This window comes from Zonotrichia albicollis, chromosome 29 (genome assembly GCF_047830755.1).
Source record: "Zonotrichia albicollis isolate bZonAlb1 chromosome 29, bZonAlb1.hap1, whole genome shotgun sequence".
Classification (NCBI taxonomy): Eukaryota; Metazoa; Chordata; class Aves; order Passeriformes; family Passerellidae; genus Zonotrichia; species Zonotrichia albicollis.
In genome coordinates this window covers 7,022,968-7,043,465 of record NC_133847.1, presented here as the reverse complement: position 1 = coordinate 7,043,465, position 20,498 = coordinate 7,022,968, and the positions used below count along the sequence as shown (strand labels likewise).

The following is a 20,498-nucleotide window of genomic DNA, read 5'->3' as shown; positions in this document are numbered from 1 at the left end:
ATTCCAAGGAATTAATCAGGTGGTTTTATCCATTGGGAAAAAAATCCAGGATGATTTTGGGAGCTTTTCCCAAAATTCCAAGGAATTACCCAGGTGGTTTTATCCACTGGGAAAAATCCAGGAGGATTTTTTGGGAAGGTTTTCCAGCTGGGAATTCTGGTCCGTGCCATTCCTGGAGCTGGGGAGGGATTGATGGAATTCCTCTTGGGATTGGGAGAAATCTGGGATGAGTTTTGGGGAGCTTTTCCCGAAATTTCAAGGCTGTGGTGAGATCATCCAGATGATTTTGCTCATTGGGAAAAATCCGGGATATTTCTGGGAGCTTTTCCCAAAACTCCAAGGAATTATCTTGGTGGTTTTATCAACTGGAAAAAAAAAATCTGGGATAATTTCAGGTGAACTTTTCCCAAAATCCAGGATTTTTTAGGATCGGGAGCCAACTCCTGCCAAGATTGGATCCAATGGCTCCTGGATGATTTCCAATCCTTTTCCCTCCTCCCAAAAATTCCAGAGCCCTCCCTGAGCCGGGATGAGGGAATGGGGACCCTCAGAAATTTGGGAATTCTGCCCTCTGGGAGCAGCCTGGGAACTCCCTCGTTCCAAACTCTGGGAATTCCTGGAGGTTCTGGCAGCTCCAAACTTCCTCGGGATCCCATCCTGGATTCCTCAGGGATCCCGGATCCTGGAATTCCAGGGGATTCCTGCTCCCACTATGCTGGAATTCCAGAGGATCCCCGCTCCCATTATGCCGGAATTCCAGAGGCTCCCTGCTCCCGGTATCCCGGTGGACCGCAGTCCCCGGTATTCCAGAGGATCCTGCTCCTGCTGGATGCCGGTGTTCCCGGTCCATCCCGGTGTTCCCGGTGCTCCCGGCATTCCCGCGGTTCCCGTTGGATCCCGGCCATGCCCGGGGTGATTCACGGGCACCGCGGGAACGCCGGGAGCGCCGGGAACACTGGGATGGACCGGAATGGACCGGGAATGGACCGAGATGGACTGGGAATGCCGGGAGACGGACCTGGAATGCCGGGAATGGGGACAGCCGGGGCTGGGGGATACTGAGATGGACTGGGGGATACTGGATGGACTGGGGGGAAACCTCAGCTGAACTGGGAGCCCCTGGGCCGAACTGGGAGCGCCGTTTCGAGCTGCACTGGGGACCCTTCATTTGAACTGGGAAACAATGGTTTGTACTGGGAGACTCTCGTGCTGTACTGGGAGACCCTCTTGTTCTACTGGAACCCACTGGTTTGTACTGGGAGACCCTCGTGCTGTACTGAAAGCCACTGGTTTGTACTGGGACACCCCCAGCACCACCACACCGAGACCCCAACTCATCCCCAACCGGGATCCCCCGCTGTCCCCCCGCTGTCACCTGCAGGTGTAGCTGAGGTTCCTGCGGATGCTGCGCTTGAAGAAGCTCTTGCAGCCCTCGCAGGTGAACACGCCGTAGTGCTTCCCGCTGGATTTGTCCCCGCACACCACGCAGTCCGCGCCGGCCCCGGGCCGCTCCTCCTCGCCGTGCTCCGCGTCGCTGCCGCCGCCGCCGGGGGACGCCGCCTCCTCCGCTCCGCCGCCGCCCCCGGTGCCACCGGCTCCGCCACCGTTCGGTTCGCCCCAAGCGCCGGCCACCATGGCCATGGCTCCGCGGGGCCGCGGGGGCTCAGCGCCGCATCGAGCGGAGCCTGCCGGTGCTGCTGCTCCTCCCGGTGCTTTTTCTCCTCCTGGTTCTTCTCCGCCCGGTGCTGCTTTTGCTCCCGGTGCTTCCCCTCCCGGCCCTGGTTCTGCTCCTGGTTCTTCCCCCCGTTCTTCTCCTCACGGTTCTTCTCACGGTTCTGCTCTTTTCCTCACGGTTCTTCTCCCGGTTCTTCCCCTCCCGGTGCTGGTTCTGCTCCCGGTGCTTCCCCTCCCGGTTCTTCTCCTCCCGGTTCTTCCCCTCCCGGTGCTTCCCCGCGCCGAGTTCGGTAAGTTTTACCGAGGAACCGCCGGCTGGGAAAAGCTCCGCTTTTTGGGGTAGTTTTTTAGGGATTTTTTTGGGGTCGCCCCCTCAGGGATTTTTCGCTCTCCTCCTCCTCCTCCTGCCGGTTCACGGCCCCGCGGAAAGTTTGCGGCGGCGGCGGGGCCGGGGTGCGGCGCATCCCCCCGCGGGCACCGGCCGCATGCGGGGCCGCTCCCGCCCCCGGTGGCTCCTGCGCTCCGCGGCACCGGCTGGAAGGAGGAGGAGGAGAAGAGGAGGAGGAGGAGGAGGAAGGAGGCGGCGCTGCCCCGGTTCGCCCTCGCCGCTCTCCGGGCCCCGCCGCCGCTTGCAGCCCGGTGCCGGTGCGGCTGCGGGTGCGGCGGGACCGGCTCCGCCGAGCCCCGGGGCTCTCCCCGCCTCCCGTGAAAGAGCAAAGTTCAGCCGCTGCCGCGGTGGCCGCCCTGGATGCTCCTCCCCGGCCTCCTCCCCTTCCGCTCCCGGGTCCTGCCCCGGTCCCGGCCCCGCCGCTGCCGCCGCCGCCGCCGCACCGGGGCCGCTCCCCGCCCCCCGCGCCCCGCGGGTCGGGAACGGCCACCGGGACCAGCGGGGCCAGCGGGGCCGGCGGGAGCGAGGGGAGCGGGGTTGGAGAGCGCGGTTCGGCGGCGGAGGCGGCGGCCGGGGCCCCTCCCGGGCCCCCGCGGCGGTTCGGGCACGCCCGGGGTTCGGCCGGCACCGGGAGCGCTGGGAAACCGGGATGGGAATGGGAAATCGGGATCAAACTGGGAAACTGGGATGGGGCCAGGAAACCGGGATCAGACTGGGAAACCAGGATCAAACTGAGAAAAAGGGGTGGGACTGGGGAACTGGGATCAGACTGGGAGCCTGGCACTGGGATCCCAAATCAAACTGAGATCCCGGGATCCAGGCGGGGGCCTGGCAGGAGCCCCACGTGGCACCGGGATCCCAGCACGGAACTGGGAATCTGGGATCAAAATGGGATCACTGAGATTCTGGGTCATACTGGGAGCCTGGCACTGGAACTGGGATTCCAGGATCTAGCTGGGATCCCAGCATCAAGCTGGAAGCCTGGTGTTGTGCTGGGAGCCCCACGTTGCACCAGGACAAAATCCTATGGCCCCATAAACTCCCAAGGCCCCAAAAGGTCCCTGCGGCCCCATAAAGTCCTGAGACCCCAAAAACCTCTATAAAGTCCCCATGGCCCCAAAGTTCCCCGCAGCCCCATAAAGTCCCCGTGGCCCCAAAGGTCCTGCGGCCCCATAAATGCGGCTGCAATGCGGTCGATCCAGTCGGACCCGTCTCCCGGTGGGTGCTGGGATTCCTGGGAATCATTAACCCGGGATAATCGGGATAATCCCAGCGGGAAAAGGTGCCTGACCCCGGCACCCCGCCCTGCCCCGGGCACTTACGGGGCAAAGTCCCCAAAGTGACCCCAAAAACGCCACAGTGTCCCCAAGGTGCCTGGCTGGGATCGACCTTGGAGTTCCTGATCCGGGTTCTGGGTCGGGATTTAGGGAAAAGCAAAGCTAAGACTGGAATTGGGGTGCAGCAGAGATGGCTATAAATGGAATTAAACCCCAAATTCCCTGGATTTAGAGGTTTGATCCGAAAGCCAAACAAATCATGGGATAACCCCTGGAAAATCCAGCTGGGAATGGGGTCAGCTTTGGAAGATCCCAATCCCTTGTCCCCACAATGTCCCCATGATTTGGGGAACTAGGATCCTTTCAGAGCACCCTAAATCCAGGGAATTATGGCAAGAGTGGGGTGCCATAATTCCCTGGATTTAGGGTGCTCTGAAAGGATCCTAGTTCCCCAAATCATGGGACAATCCCTGGAAAATCCAGCTGGGAATGGGGCTGGCTTTTGAGGGATCTCAATCCACAGAGTCCCCCTGTCCCCACAATGTCCCCAAGAGTGGGGTGCCCCAGTTCCCTGGATTTAGGGGATCCCAATTCCCCTGATCATGGGACAAGCCCTGGGAACCCCAGCTGGGAATGGGGCTGTGTTTTGGGGGATCCCAATCCGGGCCCAGTGGGGTCACCCCCACCCTTCCCCTGTGCCAGGCTGGGATTTGTGGCCTTGGGTTCCCTGGAAAAAACCAACCCAAACCCCCCAAAATAACCCAAAATAACAATCCAGGAACAAAGGTGGAAATCCAATCTGGGTTTGTTTTGACGTTTGATCTCCAGAGGAATTCCAGTTCCTGAATTCCCAAATTCCCGAATAATTCCCATTCCTACCCCTCCTCCTCCTCCTCGCTCTGCTCTGCTGCTCCCGCCCCACAAAAGGCTCCGAGGTTTTTCCAGGCTGCTTTTTGGGGTCAGCGGCAGCTCCGGAGGCTTCGGGATGGTTTGGGGTTCTGGTGGGATGTGAAGGATGGGGTTGGGGATAGTGGAAAAGCAGGAAAAGATCCCAAAAATCATCCCAGCTCCTTCCTAATGGACAAACCCGGCCTTGGTGGAGAGATCCTAAAAATCATCCTGGATTTTTTTTTCAGTGGGTGAAATCACCTGGGGATCCCCAGTGTGGATTTGGGATTGGATCGGGATTGGACTGGTTCCACCCCATCCCTCTGTCCATCCGTCCCCCCCGATGTCCCATGGGTGAAATGGAGCATTTTGGGGTCAAATCCCTGATTTTCAGCCACTCTGGGCGTTCAAGCCTCGCTGTCCCCACATTGCCACCCCCCCGCCATGTCCCCGGTGTCACCGCAAGGAGCGGTGACGGTGACATCTCCGGACAATCCCCGGGGCTGACCTGACTTCTCCACCTTTCCAGGGGGAAACTGAGGCACCAACCAGGGACTCGAGGTGGCCACGGGCTCAGGGGGGCGTGGCGGGGGGAGGTGCCAACGCCAGGTGCCACCTGCCATATCCTGGTACCACCTGCCGTGTCCGGTGCCACCTGCCGTGTCCCCTGCTGTCCCCAGCCCCGAGGTGGCCTCGCCTGTCACAGGACCCTGACCCCGCACAAAGCGAATTTGAATCTCAAAAGGGGCCAAGCCCTGACCTCTGCCCCGGGGTCAGCCGGGCCCCCGGACACGGACACGGGCACTGGACAGACACTGGACACGGACCCCAGACAGATTTTCAGATTTCCCCATAGATTTCCAAATTTCCACAAAGATTTCCGAGTTTCCCCATAGATTTCCTAATTTCCCCAGGGATTTCCGGGGCTCTCCATGAATTTCCGAGTTTCCCCAGGGATTTCCGGGGCTCCCTAGATGCAGGTCTCGCCTCCTCGCTGCAGCTCCCGCAGTGTCCGGGCCAGGGCTCGCTCCCTGCGGCCGTGCTGGCCCCGCAGCGCCGCCGCCCGCGCCTGCAGCCGCCGCAGCTGCTCCACCTGCTTGCGCCGCGCCCCGCGGTACGCCAGGGCCAGCGAGCTGCGGGCACCGGGGGCATCAGGGGATTGGGGGCACCCAGGGAGAGCAGGGGGTTTGGGGGGTTTGGGGATTTAGGGAGTCGGGGAATGGGAGGAGCTCGGGGGTTTGGGGGGTCGGGTAATTTTGGGATTTAGAGATTCAGGGAGTTGGGGGAGCCGGGGGATCCAGGGGAGCCGGAGGTTTTGGGATTTAGGAAGTCAGGGAATCGGGGGAGACGGGGATTTTGGGATTTAGGAATTTTAGGAGTCAGGGGAGCTGGGAGATCCAGGGGAGCCCGGGGAACCAGGGGAGCCCGGGATCTGGTGATTTAGGGAGTCAGGGAGTTGGAAGACCTGGGAGCATGAGGGGGAGCCGTGAATTTTGGGATTTAGGGATTTGGTGAATCGGGGGAGCCAGGGGTTTAGGAAGCCAGGGGGATGAGGGCAGTCAGGGCTTCCAGGGAGTCAGGGAGACTGAGGGAACCGAGGGGACCCAGGACACCCGGAGGACCCAGGGACACCCAAGGGATCCCGGCCCGTGCCGACCTGTGGGCCTGGAGGAGCTCCAGGGTGACGGTGGCACTGTGCCCCTGCTGGGCACGGCTGGCAGCGCTGCCCCGCTCCAGGGCCAGCGCCAGCTCCCGGGCACGGCCACGCAGCTGCTCCGTCCTGGGGACACGGGGCAGTGTCACCAGGGCCACCCCGAGCCGGCCCCACCAGCCCGCCCAGCACCATTCCCAATCCCACACAATTCCAGCCCTACACCATTCCCTGTCCCCACAGAATTCCCAACCCCACACATTTCCCGATCCCACACAGTTCCTGACCCCACACAATTCCCAATCCCCCACAGCTCCCATCCCTCACCTGGCCCGGATCCGGAGCAGTTCCTCCCTCGTTCTCTCGGGGTCCGGGGGGTTTCGCGGGGCCATCGCTGCCCCCCGCCCCATCCGCGCCTCCTGCAGAGATTTCCGACTGCCTCCCATCCCTCGGCATCCCCCAAATCCCGGGAACGGCCCCACGGGATCCATCCCTACCTCATCGGAGCTGCTGCCGGAGCTGCTGCCGGAGCTGCTGCCGGAGGCTCCGTCTCGTCCGTCCCGCTCCTGGTCCCATTCCCGGTGCCTCTCCCGCTCCCGTTCCCGCAGCAGGAGGCGCAGCGCGGCCTCGCGGGGCCCGTGCGCGGCCAGCAGCAGCTCCAGGGCTCGCTTCTCCTTCTGAGCCAGCTGCAGCCGCGTCCGCAGCTCCGCCAGCGCCTCCTGGCACCGCGGGGAAACTGAGGCACGGACGGGGAGACAGGGGGGCACCGGGGAGGGAGCCCGGGAGGGAGCAAGGGAGGGATCCAGGAAAGGATTCAAGGAGGGATCGATGGAGAAATCCAGGGAGGGTCCCAGGGAAGGATCCAGGGAGGGATCCATGAAGGGATCCAGGGAAGGATCCCAACCCCACCTTGAGCACCGCCAGCTCCTGCAGCAGCTCCTCCTTCTCCGGCCGCCTCCAGCCGGGCAGCAGCGCTCGCGCTTCCCGCAGCGCCCGCTCCGCCCGGCCCCGGGGGTCGCGCTCCCGGGGGGGCTCCGAGGGCTCGGCGGCGTCCAGCAGGGACCTCTCCACCGCCGCCTGCTCGGCGCGGAGCCGCCGGATGAGCTCCCGCAGCGCTCCCTCCTCCATCCCCCGGGGGCTGCGTGGCAGGCACGGCGGCGGTGGGCACGGGGCATCCGGGGGGGGCTCAGCGCCGGGACCCCCGCGCCCCCGGTACCTGTGAGCCCCGGGGCTGTCCGCGGGGTCCTCACGGCTGTCCGGCTCCGCTGGCCCCGAGGGCTCCGGTGTGGCGAGGCCAGGTCCGGGTGCGCAGTCCAGGCTCTGTTCCGGTGTGGCGGCGCCAGGTCCCGGTTCGTGGCCCGGGCTCGGTTCCGCCGCGGTTCCTGGACACGTTGCAGGCAGTGCCGGTGCCCAGGGGTGTCCGCAAGGTGGTGTGGGGGGCATTGGGATGCCTCACAAGCTCCCTGCATCCCCCCGAAGTCCCTCCAGTACCTCCCGGTATCCCTCGTGCATCCCCCACTGCCACACGTGGGCCTTACACATCCCATTGGCATCCTCCCTGGTTGCTCCCCAGTATCCTCCCAGTATTCCCAGTATCCCCCCAGTATCGTCCCAGATAACTTCCCAGAATCTTCCCAGTATTCTCCCCATCACACCAGCGTCCCCCCTCATAACCCCTCAGTTTCCCCCAGCCCCCTGTGTCCCCCCGCTGTCACTCACCCCCACGGGTGCCACCCTCCGGTGCCACCTTTGCCCGCAACAGGTCCAGGAGGGCGACGTAGGCGCCTCCGCAGCGCTCGCTGGGGAACAAGGGGCTCAGGAGGACTGTCCTCAGCCCTGTCCCCATCCCCGTTCCCTGCCCTGTCCCTGTTCCCATTCCTCATCCTTGTCCTCATCCCCACCCAAGTCCCCATCCTGATTCTGATCCTGATCCCTGTTCCCATGCCGTCAATCCCATCTCATCCCATCCCATCCCATCCCATCCCATCCCATCCCATCCCATCCCATCCCATCCCATCCCATCCCATCCCATCCCATCCCTGCCCCTATTCAGGTCCCCATCCCGAGGGTCTCAGGGAACTGTCCCCATCCCGTGTCCCCATCCCTGTCTCAGTCCCCATCCTGTGTCCCCCATCCCGTGTCCCCTGTCCCACTTGCAGCTCAGTGCCAGCCGCAGCCCGCTGCAGCTCAGTGGAGCTGTCCCCGTCCCCGTCCCCGTCCCCATCCCTGTCCCCTGTCCCATGTCCCCATGCTGTGTCCCCATCCCGTGTCCCCTGTCCCACCTGCAGCTCAGTGCCAGCCGCAGCCCGCTGCAGCGCGCCTCCCGCCGCCCCAGCTCCATGCTCAGCCGCTCCGCCTCGCCCTTGCACTCGCCCAGCGCCGCCAGCAGCTCCCGGTTCGCCTCCTGTAGCCGCGCCAGCATCCTGCGGGCCCGCGGGCACCAGGGCCGTGCCTCAGTGACCCCAGGGGGTGTCGGGGGACTCGGGGCTCGAGATTTGGGGAAGACTCGGGGTTCGGGGGGTACTCACCCCTGCAGCTGCTGCAGTCGCTCCTCCTGCTCCCGGCCGGGCCCCGCCGAGGGCTGGGGGGACAGCGGGGCACGGGGCTGCAGGGGAGGGGGCGACATGGAGGGGAGCGGCCCGGGGGGGTCATCCCAGGGGGCGGCACCCCGTGGGACCGAGCACCGCCACCACCCCGGGTGACATGGCGTGGAGAGGACCCCAGAGCCCAGTGCCAGGGCAGGACCCCGCCGTGCCCCAGCCCCGCACTCACCCGGTGCCCCGGGGGGCTGCTGGGCTCGGGGGTGTCATCGGCCCCGGGAGTGTCACCGACTCTGGGGGTGTCGCCAGTCTCAGAGGCGTCGCCTGTCCCGGGGGTGTCACCGAAGCCGGGGGTGTCACTGCCAGACCCTCCCGGCTCCTCCAGCCTGGCCAGAGCCTCCCGCAGGTCTCGCACCTGAGCCGGACACGGGGCTCAGCACCGCCACCGCTGCCGTGACACCCCGACGGTGGCACCCGGGGACACCGCGAGGGTGGCACCCGCTGTCCCGCACCCACCTTGCCCTGCAGGCGCTCCCGCTCACCCCGCAGCACCCGCAGCGCGGCCGTGGCCTGGCCCAGCTCCTCGTCCCGCTGACCCAGGGCTGCCCGCAGGCTCGCGTTCCTCGCCGCTGCCACCGCTACCTCCGCCGGCAGCCCCGGTCCCGCCGCTGCCCCCGGCCAGCAGCGGCGCGCCCAGCCCGGTGTCCGGCTCAGCTCCTGCAGGCTCTGCCCGTGCCAGGCCGGTCAGTCCGTGCCCGCCGTGCCGCCGTGGGCACCGCGGGCGTGGCGAGGCTCACCTGGAGCGCCCGGTGCCAGGCCGGGGCGGGCGGCGGCCACGCCGGGGGCTGCCGGCGGCGGCAGAAGGCGGCGCGCTCCAGGGAGCTCACGGCGTGCTGCAGGCGCTCGAAGAGATCCGGGCTGCGCGCTGGGGACAGCGACGGCGACACGGCCGCCGTCAGGGCAGGGACAGCGCGGCGGTGGCACCTGTGGTGGCACGGGGAACGGCGCTCACCGTCCGGGCTGGCAGCGGCGACAGTGGGGACAGTGGCGGCGGCCTCCCCGCCGTCCTCATCCTCCCTGCGGGGCGAGGAAGGGCACGGTGATGTCCCGGTGTCCCCTCGCTCCCGGTGTCCCCTTAGTCTCAATGTCTCCTCAGTCCTGGTGTCCCCGCGCTCCTGGTGTCCCCGCGGGTGGCTCTCCAGGTGCCGGTACCTGGCGGGGCGCTGCTGTCGCCGCTGCTGTCGCGGGGCCGCCCCTGCCAGCAGCGGGATGTCCTCGGTGTCACCGGCCACGTCCTCCTCATCCTCCTCATCCTTCTCCTCCGCTTCCTCCTCCTCCTCCTGGCGCGAGGGCCGGGCTGGGGTGCCCATGGGGGTGCCCGTGCCTCGTTCAGCCCCGGGGGCAGGGCGGGTGGCACCTACCGGGCTCTCCTGGCACATGGATGAGCTGTGGCCACCAGCCCGGCCCGCTGGGCCACCGGCCCCGTCCCGGTGCCCGGAGCGGGAATTCCACCGCGGAGCGCGGCACAGGGAGCGGGTGGGGTCAGCCCCGTTTGGGGTCAGCCCCATGCTGTGCCCAGCACGGACGGTGCCCCTCACCTCCTCCATGCCCGCGGTCCGGGATCGTCCTGTCCGTGGCTCCCAGCACGTCCCAGTTCCACTCTGAGGGTCCCAACACGTCCTGGTTCCACTCAGGGGCTCCGGGATGTCCTGGCTCCACACCCAGGCTCCCAGTAAGTCCCAGTTTTCCCGCAGGGTCTCAGCAGGCCCCGCTCTATCCCGGGGTTCCCGTTCTCTCCCAGTCCCCCAAAGTTCCCGTTCTCCCCTGGTTCCCGCTGTCTCCCGGTTCCCTGTTCTATCCCCATTCCCCCCAGGTTCCCGTTCTCTCCCGGTTCCCCTCACATCCCCGTTCTGTCCTAGTCCCCCCCTAGCTGCAGTTCTCTCCCGGTTCCCCCCGGTTCCTCCCGTTCTCTCCCGGTTCCCATTCTGCCCCGGTTCCCCCCGTTCCGTCCTGGTTCCCCCCGGACCGTTCTCTCCCGGTCCCCTCCCGTCCCGCGGCACCTCCGGTAGCTCGGACAGCGCCTCCGGCCCCGGCCGTGTTCCTGACGGGATTTCCTCTTCCTTTAACCGTTCAGCCGCCCCGCCTGGGGGGCACAGCGGGGCCTTTTGGGGAGCTCAGCCCCCCTCCCAACCCCCCTCAAAAACCTCCCAAAAACCCCAAACCCCCCTTCCAAATCCCCCACCCACCCCGGTGCCAGGCCGGTGCCACCCTCACCCCACAGAGTACTCCCTGCAACGGGACGGGGACTCCAAAACGCTTTTGGGGTGTGCAGGAAAATTTGGGGGTGCTGGGAGAGATTTGGGGTGCTGTGAGAGGTGGGGGGATGCTGGTTTTGGGGTGCAGGTGGGTATATGGGGTGCGGACATCGATATTTGAGGTGCAGGCGGATATTTGGGGGGTGCACGTGGACATTTGGGGTGCGGGAGGCAGTTTTGAGGGTGCACATGGATATTTAGGGGGAAAAACGAGCATTTGGGGTACAGAGGGTGGTGCACGGGGATATTTGGGGTGCGGGAAGCCGTTCGGGGGCGTTCACACGATGTTTGGGTTGGAGCAGGGGGATTTGGAGTGCAGGATGTGGTTCTGAGGGGTACACGGGGATTTGGGACGCACGTGGATATTAGGGGTGCAGGTGGATGTTTGGGGTGTGCACATGGATATTTAGGGTGCGGAAGGCAGTTTTGGGGGTGCACATGGATATTTAGGGTAAAACACGAGTACTTGGGGTGCAAAGGGCAGTGCACGGGGATATTTGGGGTGCAGGAAGCCCTTCGGGGGAGTTCACACGATGTTTGGGGTGGAGCAAAGACGCAGCGCGGTTTAGAGGGGCATTGGCGGGGCGGAGGGGGCGGTGTTCCGAGGCTTTGCCGGAGGTCGATGGGGACTACAACTCCCAGCAGCCTCCGCGCGGCGCCATTTCCGGCGGAACGGGGTCGAACCAGAGCGGCGAGCGCGGGGGCTCTGGAGGAGTTCAGGGGGATTTTGGGGGGCTCAGTGGTCGAACCCGAACGGGAGAGAGGTGGGGAAGAGGGTGCGTGAAGGGATGGGGCCGTGAGGAGGCGTTCGGGGCCTGGGGCTACCCCTCATGGTTGCGGCGGGACACCCAAAGGGACTACAACTCCCATCAGCCCTCCCGCGGCGCCATTTCCGGCGGAGCCCGAGCTGCGGTGAGCGGTGAGCGCGGGGGGCTCGGGGGACTTTTTTGGGGTTCAGGGGTGTTTTGGGGAGTTTTGGGGCTTCGAGGGCGAACAGGAGCGGGGGGAGGGATGGGGAAGGGAGGGAGGGAGGAGATGGGGGCGTGGGGCCGGGGAAATGGGGCATGGGAGGGGCGTGGGAAGGTGGGGGGCGTGGGAAAGGGGGTCCGAGAGTGGGGCTGAGTGGGGAGGGGGCTGCAAGGGGGAGGGAAGTGAGTGGGGCACCCCCCAAACTCCTCCGAGCCCCTGCCTCTCGTACCCCCCACTCCTTGGAGCCCCTCCCCACGCAGAGATCACCCCCGAGCCCCCCGGGTTTGGGGTCACAGCCACACCGGACACCCCTGATTTTGGGGTTACAGCCACACCGGAATTTCCCCACTTTAGGGGTCCCAGGCACAGAGAACCCCCAGGTTTGGGGTCCCAGCCCCACAGCAACCCCAAACCCGCTGATTTTGGGGTGCTAGCTCCAGCACACCCCCCGGTTTTGGGGTGCCAGCCCCCCAGTTTCGGGATGGACACGTCGGAGCCGGGCAGCGCCGCCGAGGATGAGGAGGAGAAGGTTCCAGATGTTCGGCCCCGCACCCGTTCGAACCCCGAGGGTGCCGAGGACCGAGCCCCGAGTGGGCCGGGCAGCGTGGGCAGCCGGGGAGAGGCCCCGGGGAACCGGGGAGAGGCTCCGGGGAACCGCAGCGAGGGCGAGGGGGAGGCGGCCAGCGCCGGGCACAGCCCCCCCGGGCAGCCTGGCACGGCTTGGCACGGCCCGGCCAGCCACGGGCAGCACGGCGAGGTGACCGTCAGAACACCGCGGGTCAACTGCCCCGAGAAGGTGGTGAGTGACTGGGAGGGACTGGGGGGGATTGGGAGGAACTGGGGGGGATTGGGAGGGGGAATTGGGGGTGACTGGGACGGACGGGAGGGGGATGGAGGGGACTGGGGGGAAATGGGAGGGACTGGAGGGGAATTGGTGGGGGGCAATTGGGGTGGACTGGGAGGGGATTGCGAGGGACTGGGATGGACTGGGGACACCCTGAGGGTCCCTGGGGACACTCGAGGGTCTCAGCTGTGCCCCCCCCCCCCCCCAGATCATCTGCCTGGACCTGGCCGAGGAGATGGCAGTGCCCAAACTGGAGTCCTTCAATGGGTCAGTGCCAGGGGCTGCCAGGTGGTGTTTTTGGGGTGCTGGGTGGGTTCCTGGGGTTTGTGGTGTGTTTGGGTGCCAGGCGAGGGTTTGTGGTGTTTCTGGGCTTTGTGTGGTTTTTGGGGTGCTGGGCAGGGCTTGGTGGTGTCTCTGGGGTTTGTGGTGTGTGGGGTTTGTGTGTTTTGGGGTTTTTGTGGTTTCTCGGGTGCCCTGAGCCCGTGCCCTGCAGGTGCCGCAGCAACGCCCTGACGGTGGCCCAGAAGATGATCGAGATGTTCGTCAGGACCAAACACAAAATCGACAAAAGCCACGAGTTCGCCCTGGTGGTGGTGAACAATGATGCCACCTGGGTGGGTGACACGGGCACAGCCACAGGGGGGACAGGGGGGCTGGGGTGCCAGGGGGCACCAGGCAGGGACAAGGACAGGGATGGGCACAGGGTGGGACAGGGATGGGGACAGGGAGAGGGGGCCTGGGGTGCCAGGAGGGGATGGGCACAGGGTAGGGACAGGGATGGGCACAGGAGACTGGCAGAGGGGGCAGGGATGGGCACAGGGCAAAGGGACGGGGAGGGACACAGGGGCGGGCACAGAGGTGGGGACAGGGGTGGGCACAGAGCTGGGCACAGGGGACAGGGTGGAGACAGGGCCAGTGCCAGCCCGGTGCCCCCGCAGCTCTCAGGGTTCACGTCAGACCCGCGTGAGGTTTGCAGCTGCCTCTACGACCTGGACACCGTCGTGTGCCAGTCCTTCAGTATCCTACCGTGCCACTGGGGTGTCCTGGGTGCCACCTGGGTGGCATCAGGGGGTCCTGGGTGTCCTGGATGCCGGGGGGGGTCCCTTCTTTGCCAGCGGGGTCACCGGGGTGCCACTGGGGTTCCTTGTGTGGCATTGGGGTGTCTTGGGTGCCAGGGTGGCCCTGGGGGTGGCCCTGGGGGTGTCACAGGTGCCAGGACCAGCCTTGACTCCAAGCTCAGATCTGGATGGGCTCTTCAACCTCATGTGAGCACTGGGGGGTTCCAGAACGTTCTGGGGGTGCTGGGGGGGTTGGAGGGTGCTGGGGGGGTGGCACCTGAGCCCTGTCCCCTGTCCATTGGCTGCCACCCTGACCCGGGGGTGCCACCAGTCTCTGTCCCCTGTCCCTGTGGCTGCCACACTGTCCTGTCCCCACGGGTGCCACCCTGACTCTGTGGGTGCCACCCCATCCCTGTCTCTGTCCCCGTGGGTGCCACCCTGTCCTGTCCCCATCCCAGCCAGCAGAAGGTGGAGCTGCCGGTGACCGACAACGTCCAGACCATCCCCCCGCCCTTCGTGGTCAGAACCATCCTGGTGTTCGGGCGCCCGCACTGCCAGCCCCACTTCTGCGGGGGCGAGCACGTCAAGGTCTGGGACACCCCAAAATCCCCCCTGTGACACCCCAAAATCTGCCCATGCCACCCCAAAATCCCCCACTTCTGCGGGGGCGAGCACGTCAAGGTCTGGGACATCCCAAATCCCCCTGTGCCACCCCCAAAATCCTCACGTTTCCACCCAAAATTCCCCCATTTCCACTCTCAAAATCCCCCCATACCACCCCCAAAATCCCCACGTTTCCACCCCAGATGTCCCCATGCCAGCCCCAAAATCCCCCTGTGCCAGCCGCAAAATTCACCATTTCCACCCCAAATCTCCCCCCAAAGCCCCCAAGTTCTCCCTTTTCCCCCCAGAAGCTGCTGCAGTGCCCCTATTTCTTCTTCGACGTTGTTTACATCCACAACGGGATGGATGAAAAGGAAGACGAGAGCAGCTGGAAGGTAAAAGGGGACAAATTCCTCCAAATTTCCCCCAAATCCTCCCTTTCCCCCTCCCCAAATACCCCCATTTTTTCCCTCATTTGTCCCTGTTTTTCTGTTTTTATTTTCTTTATCCCACAAATTTTCCCCCTCAAATTCCTCCATTTTTTTGTGGGAATGGGGGGGGGGTTTGGAGGAGAAATGGGAGGGATTTTGGGGGAAAATTGGGGAAAAAGGGGGGGATTTTGGGAGGGGGGGAGATTGGGGTTACAAAAGGGGGAAATGGAGGAATTTAGGGGAAATGGGATGGGAATGGGGGGATTTAGAGGAAAATGGGGTGGGAATGGGGGGATTTAGCAGGCAATGGGAGGATTGGGGGAAAATGGGGTGGGAATGGGGGGATTAGGGGAAAATGGGATGGGTTTGTGGGGGATTTAGAAGGCCAAAGGACACTGGGGAATCACCAACAATGGGGTGACAAAACCACGGAATTCTGAGGGGAATTTTTGGACAAATCTAGAGGACAAAAAGAGGAAATTTCTCAGGATTTGAGATCACTGACAAGCCAAATTTAACCCCTTTATGTCCCCGTGTGTCCCCTCCCCAGGACATGTTCGGGTTTTTCGGCAGCCTGGACACCAAAGGCACCAACTACAAGTACGAGGTGGCCCTGGCGGGGCCGGCGCTGGAGCTGCACAACTGCATGGCCAAGCTGCTGGCGCATCCCCTGCAGCGGCCGTGCCAGAGCCACGCGCACTACGGGCTGCTGGACGGGGGGGACAGCCCCGAGGGGGAGGCCGCCAGCTGAGAGAGGGGACAGGCCGCCCCTCAGGGGACAGGCCGCCCTCTGAGGGGACAGCCCCGAGAGAGGGGACAGGCCCGAGGGCGATGCCACCGCCTGAGGGGACAACCCTGTGAAAAACGCCAATCTCTGGTTTTTAAAATATTAAAAGTTGAACAGGAATGAAATGGTTCTAAAGCCAGCAATGTAATTAGAGGAATGCAGATTTGGACAACTGGGATTTAGGACTATAGGAGAGAATAAAAACAAACGGACAGTATGGGTCCCTCTGTCCCAGCTCCATGGGGACATCCCGGAGTGACCATTCACCTCTGGCCACCGCGGGTAGGGAGGGGACAGGGGATAGGGACATGTCAACGCTGCCCTGAGCCGCAGCCATTCCACAAATCCTCATTTTTTAACCCATTTCCAATAAGCCCTGGCCAAACCTGCCTCACTCTCGCTGCAGGGGACATGGAGCTCCGTGCTGGGGACAGATGGGGACCTCAGCATCCCAGCGGTCACCGAGGCCACCCCAGCTTGTCCCCGCGGCTAGGGCAGAGCCCTGGCCCGTGTCCAGCACAAACAAAAACCTATTCTGGGCCTTGACCTGCCACAAACCTCGGCCCACGCGCGACAATTACGGTGTCGCCAGCAGTGTCACTACCACATCCCGGCACGGCCACGGCCGGAGCGGGTCCTCCCGTCCCCGTCTGTCCCCTCCTGTCTCCTCTGTGCCCTCCTGTTCCCGCTGTCCCCCGCCATGGACCCCGCGGTGCCCCGGGCCACGCTGAAGGTGCTGGCGCTGTGCGCGGCGCTGCTGCTGCTGGTGGCGGCGGTGACAGTGGCGGCGGCGCTGCTACTGTGGCGCTCCGAGGCGCTGGGGAAGCTGCGCGGCTGCCGGGAGCGGGCGGCCAACGAGAGCCGGGAGCTCGGGACGCGCCTGGCCGAGCTGGAGCGGCACCGGGAGCGGCTGCGGAGCGACGGGGACGCGCTGCGCCGGGAGCTGGCGCGGGCACGGGGCGACAGCAGCAGGGACAATGCCAGCCTCGTGTCCTGCCGCCAGCGGGCGGTAGGTAGCCGGAGGGATGGGGACAAGGAGGTGTTTGGTCACTTTGGGATGGAAAGTGGGTTGGGGACAACATCCCCTGTCTCCTCAGCAGTGTCCCCCGTCCCTCCCTCCCTGTCCAGCGGCCAAGCCCGGAGGCTGCTTCATCCCTGGGAGAATTCCCAGTTCCAGCCAGGAGGGTGAGCTGGGACACAGGCACAGCCACCTGGGAGGCACAGCTGCCACCTCCCTGCAGGGACACCCCAAAAAGAGAGCACCCCAAAAAGATGCTCCCGACTCCATCCTGGGGGGGCACAGTCGCCACCTCCTGGCAGGGACACCCCAAACCCGAGCCCTGGCGGCTCCCGGCCCGTCCCGCCCGTCCCGCTCCCGGCGGGGCCGCTGTTCCCGGCTCCATCCCGGTAATTACCGGGCCCTGAGGCAGCGGCGGGGCCGCATCTCCTGGGTTTGTCCTTCCCGGGTATTTTTAGCTGCGGTCGCAGCCGGGAAAGGGCCCGGAGGAAGAGCCGGGTCCCGCCGCCCCTCTCGGGCTCATCCGGCTGAACAATGGCCCGGAGAGGCTGGAAAATGTCCCCGTTTCCCGGGGCTGACGCCGGGAGCCGGGCAGGGCTGGGCAGCCTCTTGGAGAGCTCCTGTCCCCCTGTCCCCGCCCTGGCACCACCGGTGACACCCGCGGGCTGACCTCGGCCTGCTGGGACAGGCCACAGCTCCCCCAGGAGGAGTGTCACTTCAGGAAAGAGGGATCGTCCCCAAAGCCACATCCCCAACGCTTTGACGGACGTGATGGGAGGGGGAAAGGCACCCAAGGCCACCAGGAGCAGGGGGACACTTGGGGACGTGGGTGACCTGGGGCTCTCCTGTGCTCCCCACCCTCAGGATGAGCCGTCCCTCCAGGGCAAAGGGATTGTCCCCAGATCCATATACCCCATCTTTGGAGGAGGATGAGTGGAGGACCCAAGGCCACCAGGAGCGTGGGGACAGTTTGGGGACAGGGGTGGCAGTGAGGCAGAGGAGCAGGAGGGCTCTGGCAGCAGAAGAAGAGTCGAGAGTGGTGGAGGGGTGGAGAGGACACTGCTCACGGCTGTCCCCACGGCTCCCCTGTCCCCAGGCCAGGCTGGAGGCCAATGTCACCGCGCTGGGGGACGAGCTGGTGGCGCTGCGGAGCGAGCGGGCGCAGCTGGCCGGTGACAAAGTGGCGCTGCAAGGTGAGCTCTGTCCCCCCGCGGGGAGCCCGGCCCGGGGGGGCTGCGCTCCGCCCTAGGGTGACACCGGTGTCGCCGCTGTCCCCAGAGGAGGTGGCGTGGGGCGCAGAGCAGGCGCGGGAGCTGCGGCGGCGGCTGCAGGAGGCACTGGAGGAGCAGCGGGAGCTGCGGGAGCGCCGGGAGCGCTGCGAGGCGCGACAGAGGGAGCTGCAGGACAGCCTGTAAGGGCCCTGGTCCTTGGTGACATCCCCTGTCCCTCGGGGACACCCGCTGTCCCTAGGGGACATCCCCCTCTAAGGTCCTTGTCACCCTCCTCAGGGTGGGCCGCCCCCAGAGCAGCCACACCCCCCACCCTTGTGACACCCTGTCCTGTCCCTGCCTCCTCATGGAGACCCCTCGTGTCCCCCCAGTCCCCTCCTCCCCTTCCCTGTCCCTGTCCCCTTTTAGAGACGCCCTGTCCTGTCCCTCCTCCCCCTGGGGGCCCCCATGTCCCCAGCCGGGGTCAGGGCCACCCCCCAATGTGTCCCCGCTGTCCCCACAGCCGGGACTACGCGGCCGAGCTGGAGGCGCGGCGGCGGCGGGGCCGGGACAGAGGCAGCGGGCGCAGGTGTTCCCCGGGCCAGCGGTACTTGGGGGCACACGGGGAGGGGGCACAGCCCGGAGAGGGGGGGACAGCCCGAGGGGACAACTCTGAGAGGGGGACAGACCGAGGGGGACAGCCCGGAGAGGGGGGACAGCTCGGGGAGGGGGACAATCCGGGAAAGGGACAACCCAGGAAGGTGTCACAAGCCACGGACTGGGAAATCCCGCACAGGGGGACATCCTGGGAAGAGGGGACACCCCCGGGAGGAGGGGCAGCAAGGAGCGGCGGCTTCAGCGCCCTTGTCGCCGTGTCCCCGGGGCAGCAGGACTCGTGCGGGACTCACTCCCCGTCCCTCCCCTTGCAGGAAGGGCTGAGGTCCCGCAGCCGCCCCGGCCACATCCCCGGTGCCGCCATGTCCCCACCGCTGCCACCTGCGGGGCTGGCTCGGCCCCGGAGCCGCCAGCGCAGCGCGGGAGCCCTGGGGGTGGGACACGGGTCCTCATTCCATTGATCCCCTGATCCCATCGGGTCCTGATCCCACTGTGATTCCTGGCCCCATTGAGTCCTGGTCTCATCCCATGTCCTGATCCCAATCCTGATCCTGGTCCCGACCCCGATCCCGATCCCGACCCCACCATGTCCCAATCCCAATCCCGACCCCTTTGTGCCACCATCCCGTGTCCCACTCCTGCCGTGTCCACATCGCAGCCAGACAGGGGACAGGGGGGTCCCTTCTCAGCTTTTGGGGGCAGTTTTGGCTCATCCCGGGCACGGATCTCCCTGGAATCCCCTCCGGGATCTCCGGCCACATCCACGGCGCTCCAGAACCCGGGAACAGCTCGAATCTGGGGGATTGGGGGGAGATTGGGCAATAAAAGCTGCGCTGCTCACCAGGACATGTCCCTGTGCCACCAGCTCGCTGTCTGTCCCCTGCTCCTCTGACCCCAACTGTCCCCTCCCCAAACCCAAACGTGCCCCTAAACTCCAGGGATTTCCTCTATCCCGAACCCCAAAACACCCCGAGGAGGGACTGGGGGACTCAGAGCCACCCCCTTGTCGTGGGGCCACCCCCGGTGTCTGTCCCCTCACGGGGACATCGCCGCCAAGGTGGCTCCGCCCAGCCGGGAGTGGCAGAGCCGGGGTTGTCACCGTGTCCCCGCTCCCTGCGGGTCCCTGCGGGTCGGGGCTGCCTTGCGGACATGGAGGGGACTGAGAGCAGGGAAAAGGGTGGAGTTTAGGGTGGCATGGCTGAAGCGGGGGACACTGCCCTTTGTCCCTCAGTGCCACCTCAAACCGGGTGTCTGGGGGTGTCGAGGTCCTGGCTACGGCCACTGTCCCCCTGTCCCCATCCCGTGGGGATGTCGCGATTCCCCGGCCCCGCAGGACGTCCGGGGGGTTCCGGGGGGGTCCCCGGGGTGTTCCGAGGGGTTCCGGGGGGTTCGGGGGGGCCGAACCGCGGGGCGCCCCGGGCGCTGACCCCGGCCAGTGGCTGTTTCCTGCCCTGGCTGCCCCGCGTCCCTCGGGGACCGGGAAGTGTCTGCGATGGCCCGGCCGGTGTCGCTGCCGGAGCCATTCTCAGCTACCGCCGCTTCCTTTTCCTGAGCTGCAAATAACAGTGAGTCACCCGCGGGGACAGTGCCACCCTCGAGGGGGGACACCGCCATCCCTGGATCCCCCCGAGGGGACACTGCCACCCGCGCCCCCGCGCCGCCGGTGTCACCTTTGGGGTGCCCCATCCCGAGGGCTCCTCGCAGCCTCCCAGGACCCCACAGATCGCCTCCCATTCCCAAATTAACCCCTCCAATTAACCCCTGCCCTGATTAACCCATCCCCACATCGTGGGAATGCTGTTCCCAGTTTGGGAACTTTGTTCCCAGTTCGGGGATGCCGTTCCCAGTTCCCCTCCCCATCCCGAACCCTCGCAGGGCGGGGGGGTGGCTCTGGCCCCACCCAAATTAGGGATTTGGGATCCTCCGCTGGGAATGGCTCACGGGGACACCGGGATGTCACCTCTGTCCCCTCCCGGCGGCTCGGGGGGGATCCCCTGAGGGGACGGGGGGCTCGGGGAGGGGGCGGGACACTGGGATGTCTCCTCTGTCTCCTCCCGGCGGGTCGGGGGGCTCGGGGTGGGGGGGGGCCCGGATGCGTCGCTGCCCTTTGCACAGGATGCGGCCGCAGGAAAATCCAACTTTCCTGGAAACCCTCTTCAAAGTGCACCCAAGGATGCTGGGAAGCCAGGGCAGAGCTGCTCCCGGTGCCTCTCCCTGTCCCTGCCTTCCCAC

The 20,498-nt window shown here is 65.5% G+C and overlaps 4 protein-coding genes across 19 annotated transcripts; 2 read left to right on the top strand and 2 right to left on the bottom strand.

The window, feature by feature from the left end:
* Positions 1–1,335: 1,335 nt before the first annotated feature.
* NR2F6 (nuclear receptor subfamily 2 group F member 6) lies at positions 1,336–2,410 on the bottom strand. Its single transcript, XM_074528584.1, has one exon. It carries the CDS (start codon positions 1,639–1,641, stop codon positions 1,372–1,374), a length of 270 nt encoding a protein of 89 aa, XP_074384685.1. The 5' UTR covers positions 1,642–2,410; the 3' UTR covers positions 1,336–1,371.
* Positions 2,411–3,804: 1,394 nt separating this feature from the next.
* Positions 3,805–10,342, bottom strand: USHBP1 (USH1 protein network component harmonin binding protein 1). 9 transcript variants are annotated; one of them, XM_074528572.1, is made up of 15 exons: positions 10,017–10,340; positions 9,631–9,848; positions 9,431–9,495; positions 9,216–9,343; positions 8,935–9,144; positions 8,651–8,833; positions 8,407–8,483; positions 8,161–8,301; positions 7,598–7,677; positions 7,095–7,260; positions 6,788–7,016; positions 6,376–6,614; positions 6,206–6,297; positions 5,885–6,007; positions 4,946–5,360 (listed from the first exon to the last, which is right to left on the bottom strand). In XM_074528572.1, exons 1-15 carry the CDS (start codon positions 10,023–10,025, stop codon positions 5,068–5,070), a joined length of 2,253 nt encoding a protein of 750 aa, XP_074384673.1. In that variant the 5' UTR covers positions 10,026–10,340; the 3' UTR covers positions 4,946–5,067. The 9 variants fall into 9 exon arrangements, with proteins under 9 accessions (XP_074384668.1, XP_074384673.1, XP_074384670.1 ...); XM_074528569.1 differs by having other exon boundaries at positions 9,431–9,848; positions 10,017–10,342; XM_074528574.1 differs by lacking the exon at positions 9,431–9,495 and having other exon boundaries at positions 9,216–9,402; positions 10,017–10,341.
* A 1,151-nt stretch (positions 10,343–11,493) lies between these two features.
* BABAM1 (BRISC and BRCA1 A complex member 1) lies at positions 11,494–15,560 on the top strand. Of its 8 annotated transcripts, none has more exons than XM_074528576.1 (9): positions 11,494–11,652; positions 12,057–12,501; positions 12,755–12,813; positions 13,040–13,160; positions 13,485–13,563; positions 13,787–13,811; positions 14,063–14,192; positions 14,519–14,602; positions 15,189–15,560. In XM_074528576.1, the coding sequence occupies exons 1-9, from the start codon at positions 11,564–11,566 to the stop codon at positions 15,387–15,389; spliced, it is 1,233 nt and encodes a 410-aa protein (XP_074384677.1). In that variant the 5' UTR covers positions 11,494–11,563; the 3' UTR covers positions 15,390–15,560. The 8 variants fall into 8 exon arrangements, with proteins under 8 accessions (XP_074384677.1, XP_074384676.1, XP_074384679.1 ...); XM_074528575.1 differs by having other exon boundaries at positions 14,516–14,602; XM_074528577.1 differs by having other exon boundaries at positions 11,499–11,645; positions 12,137–12,501; positions 14,516–14,602.
* Positions 15,561–15,786: 226 nt separating this feature from the next.
* Positions 15,787–19,120, top strand: CCDC194 (coiled-coil domain containing 194). Its single transcript, XM_074528583.1, has 5 exons — positions 15,787–16,434; positions 17,540–17,636; positions 17,722–17,854; positions 18,175–18,258; positions 18,581–19,120. Exons 1-5 carry the CDS (start codon positions 16,126–16,128, stop codon positions 18,588–18,590), a joined length of 633 nt encoding a protein of 210 aa, XP_074384684.1. The 5' UTR covers positions 15,787–16,125; the 3' UTR covers positions 18,591–19,120.
* Positions 19,121–20,498: the final 1,378 nt, after the last annotated feature.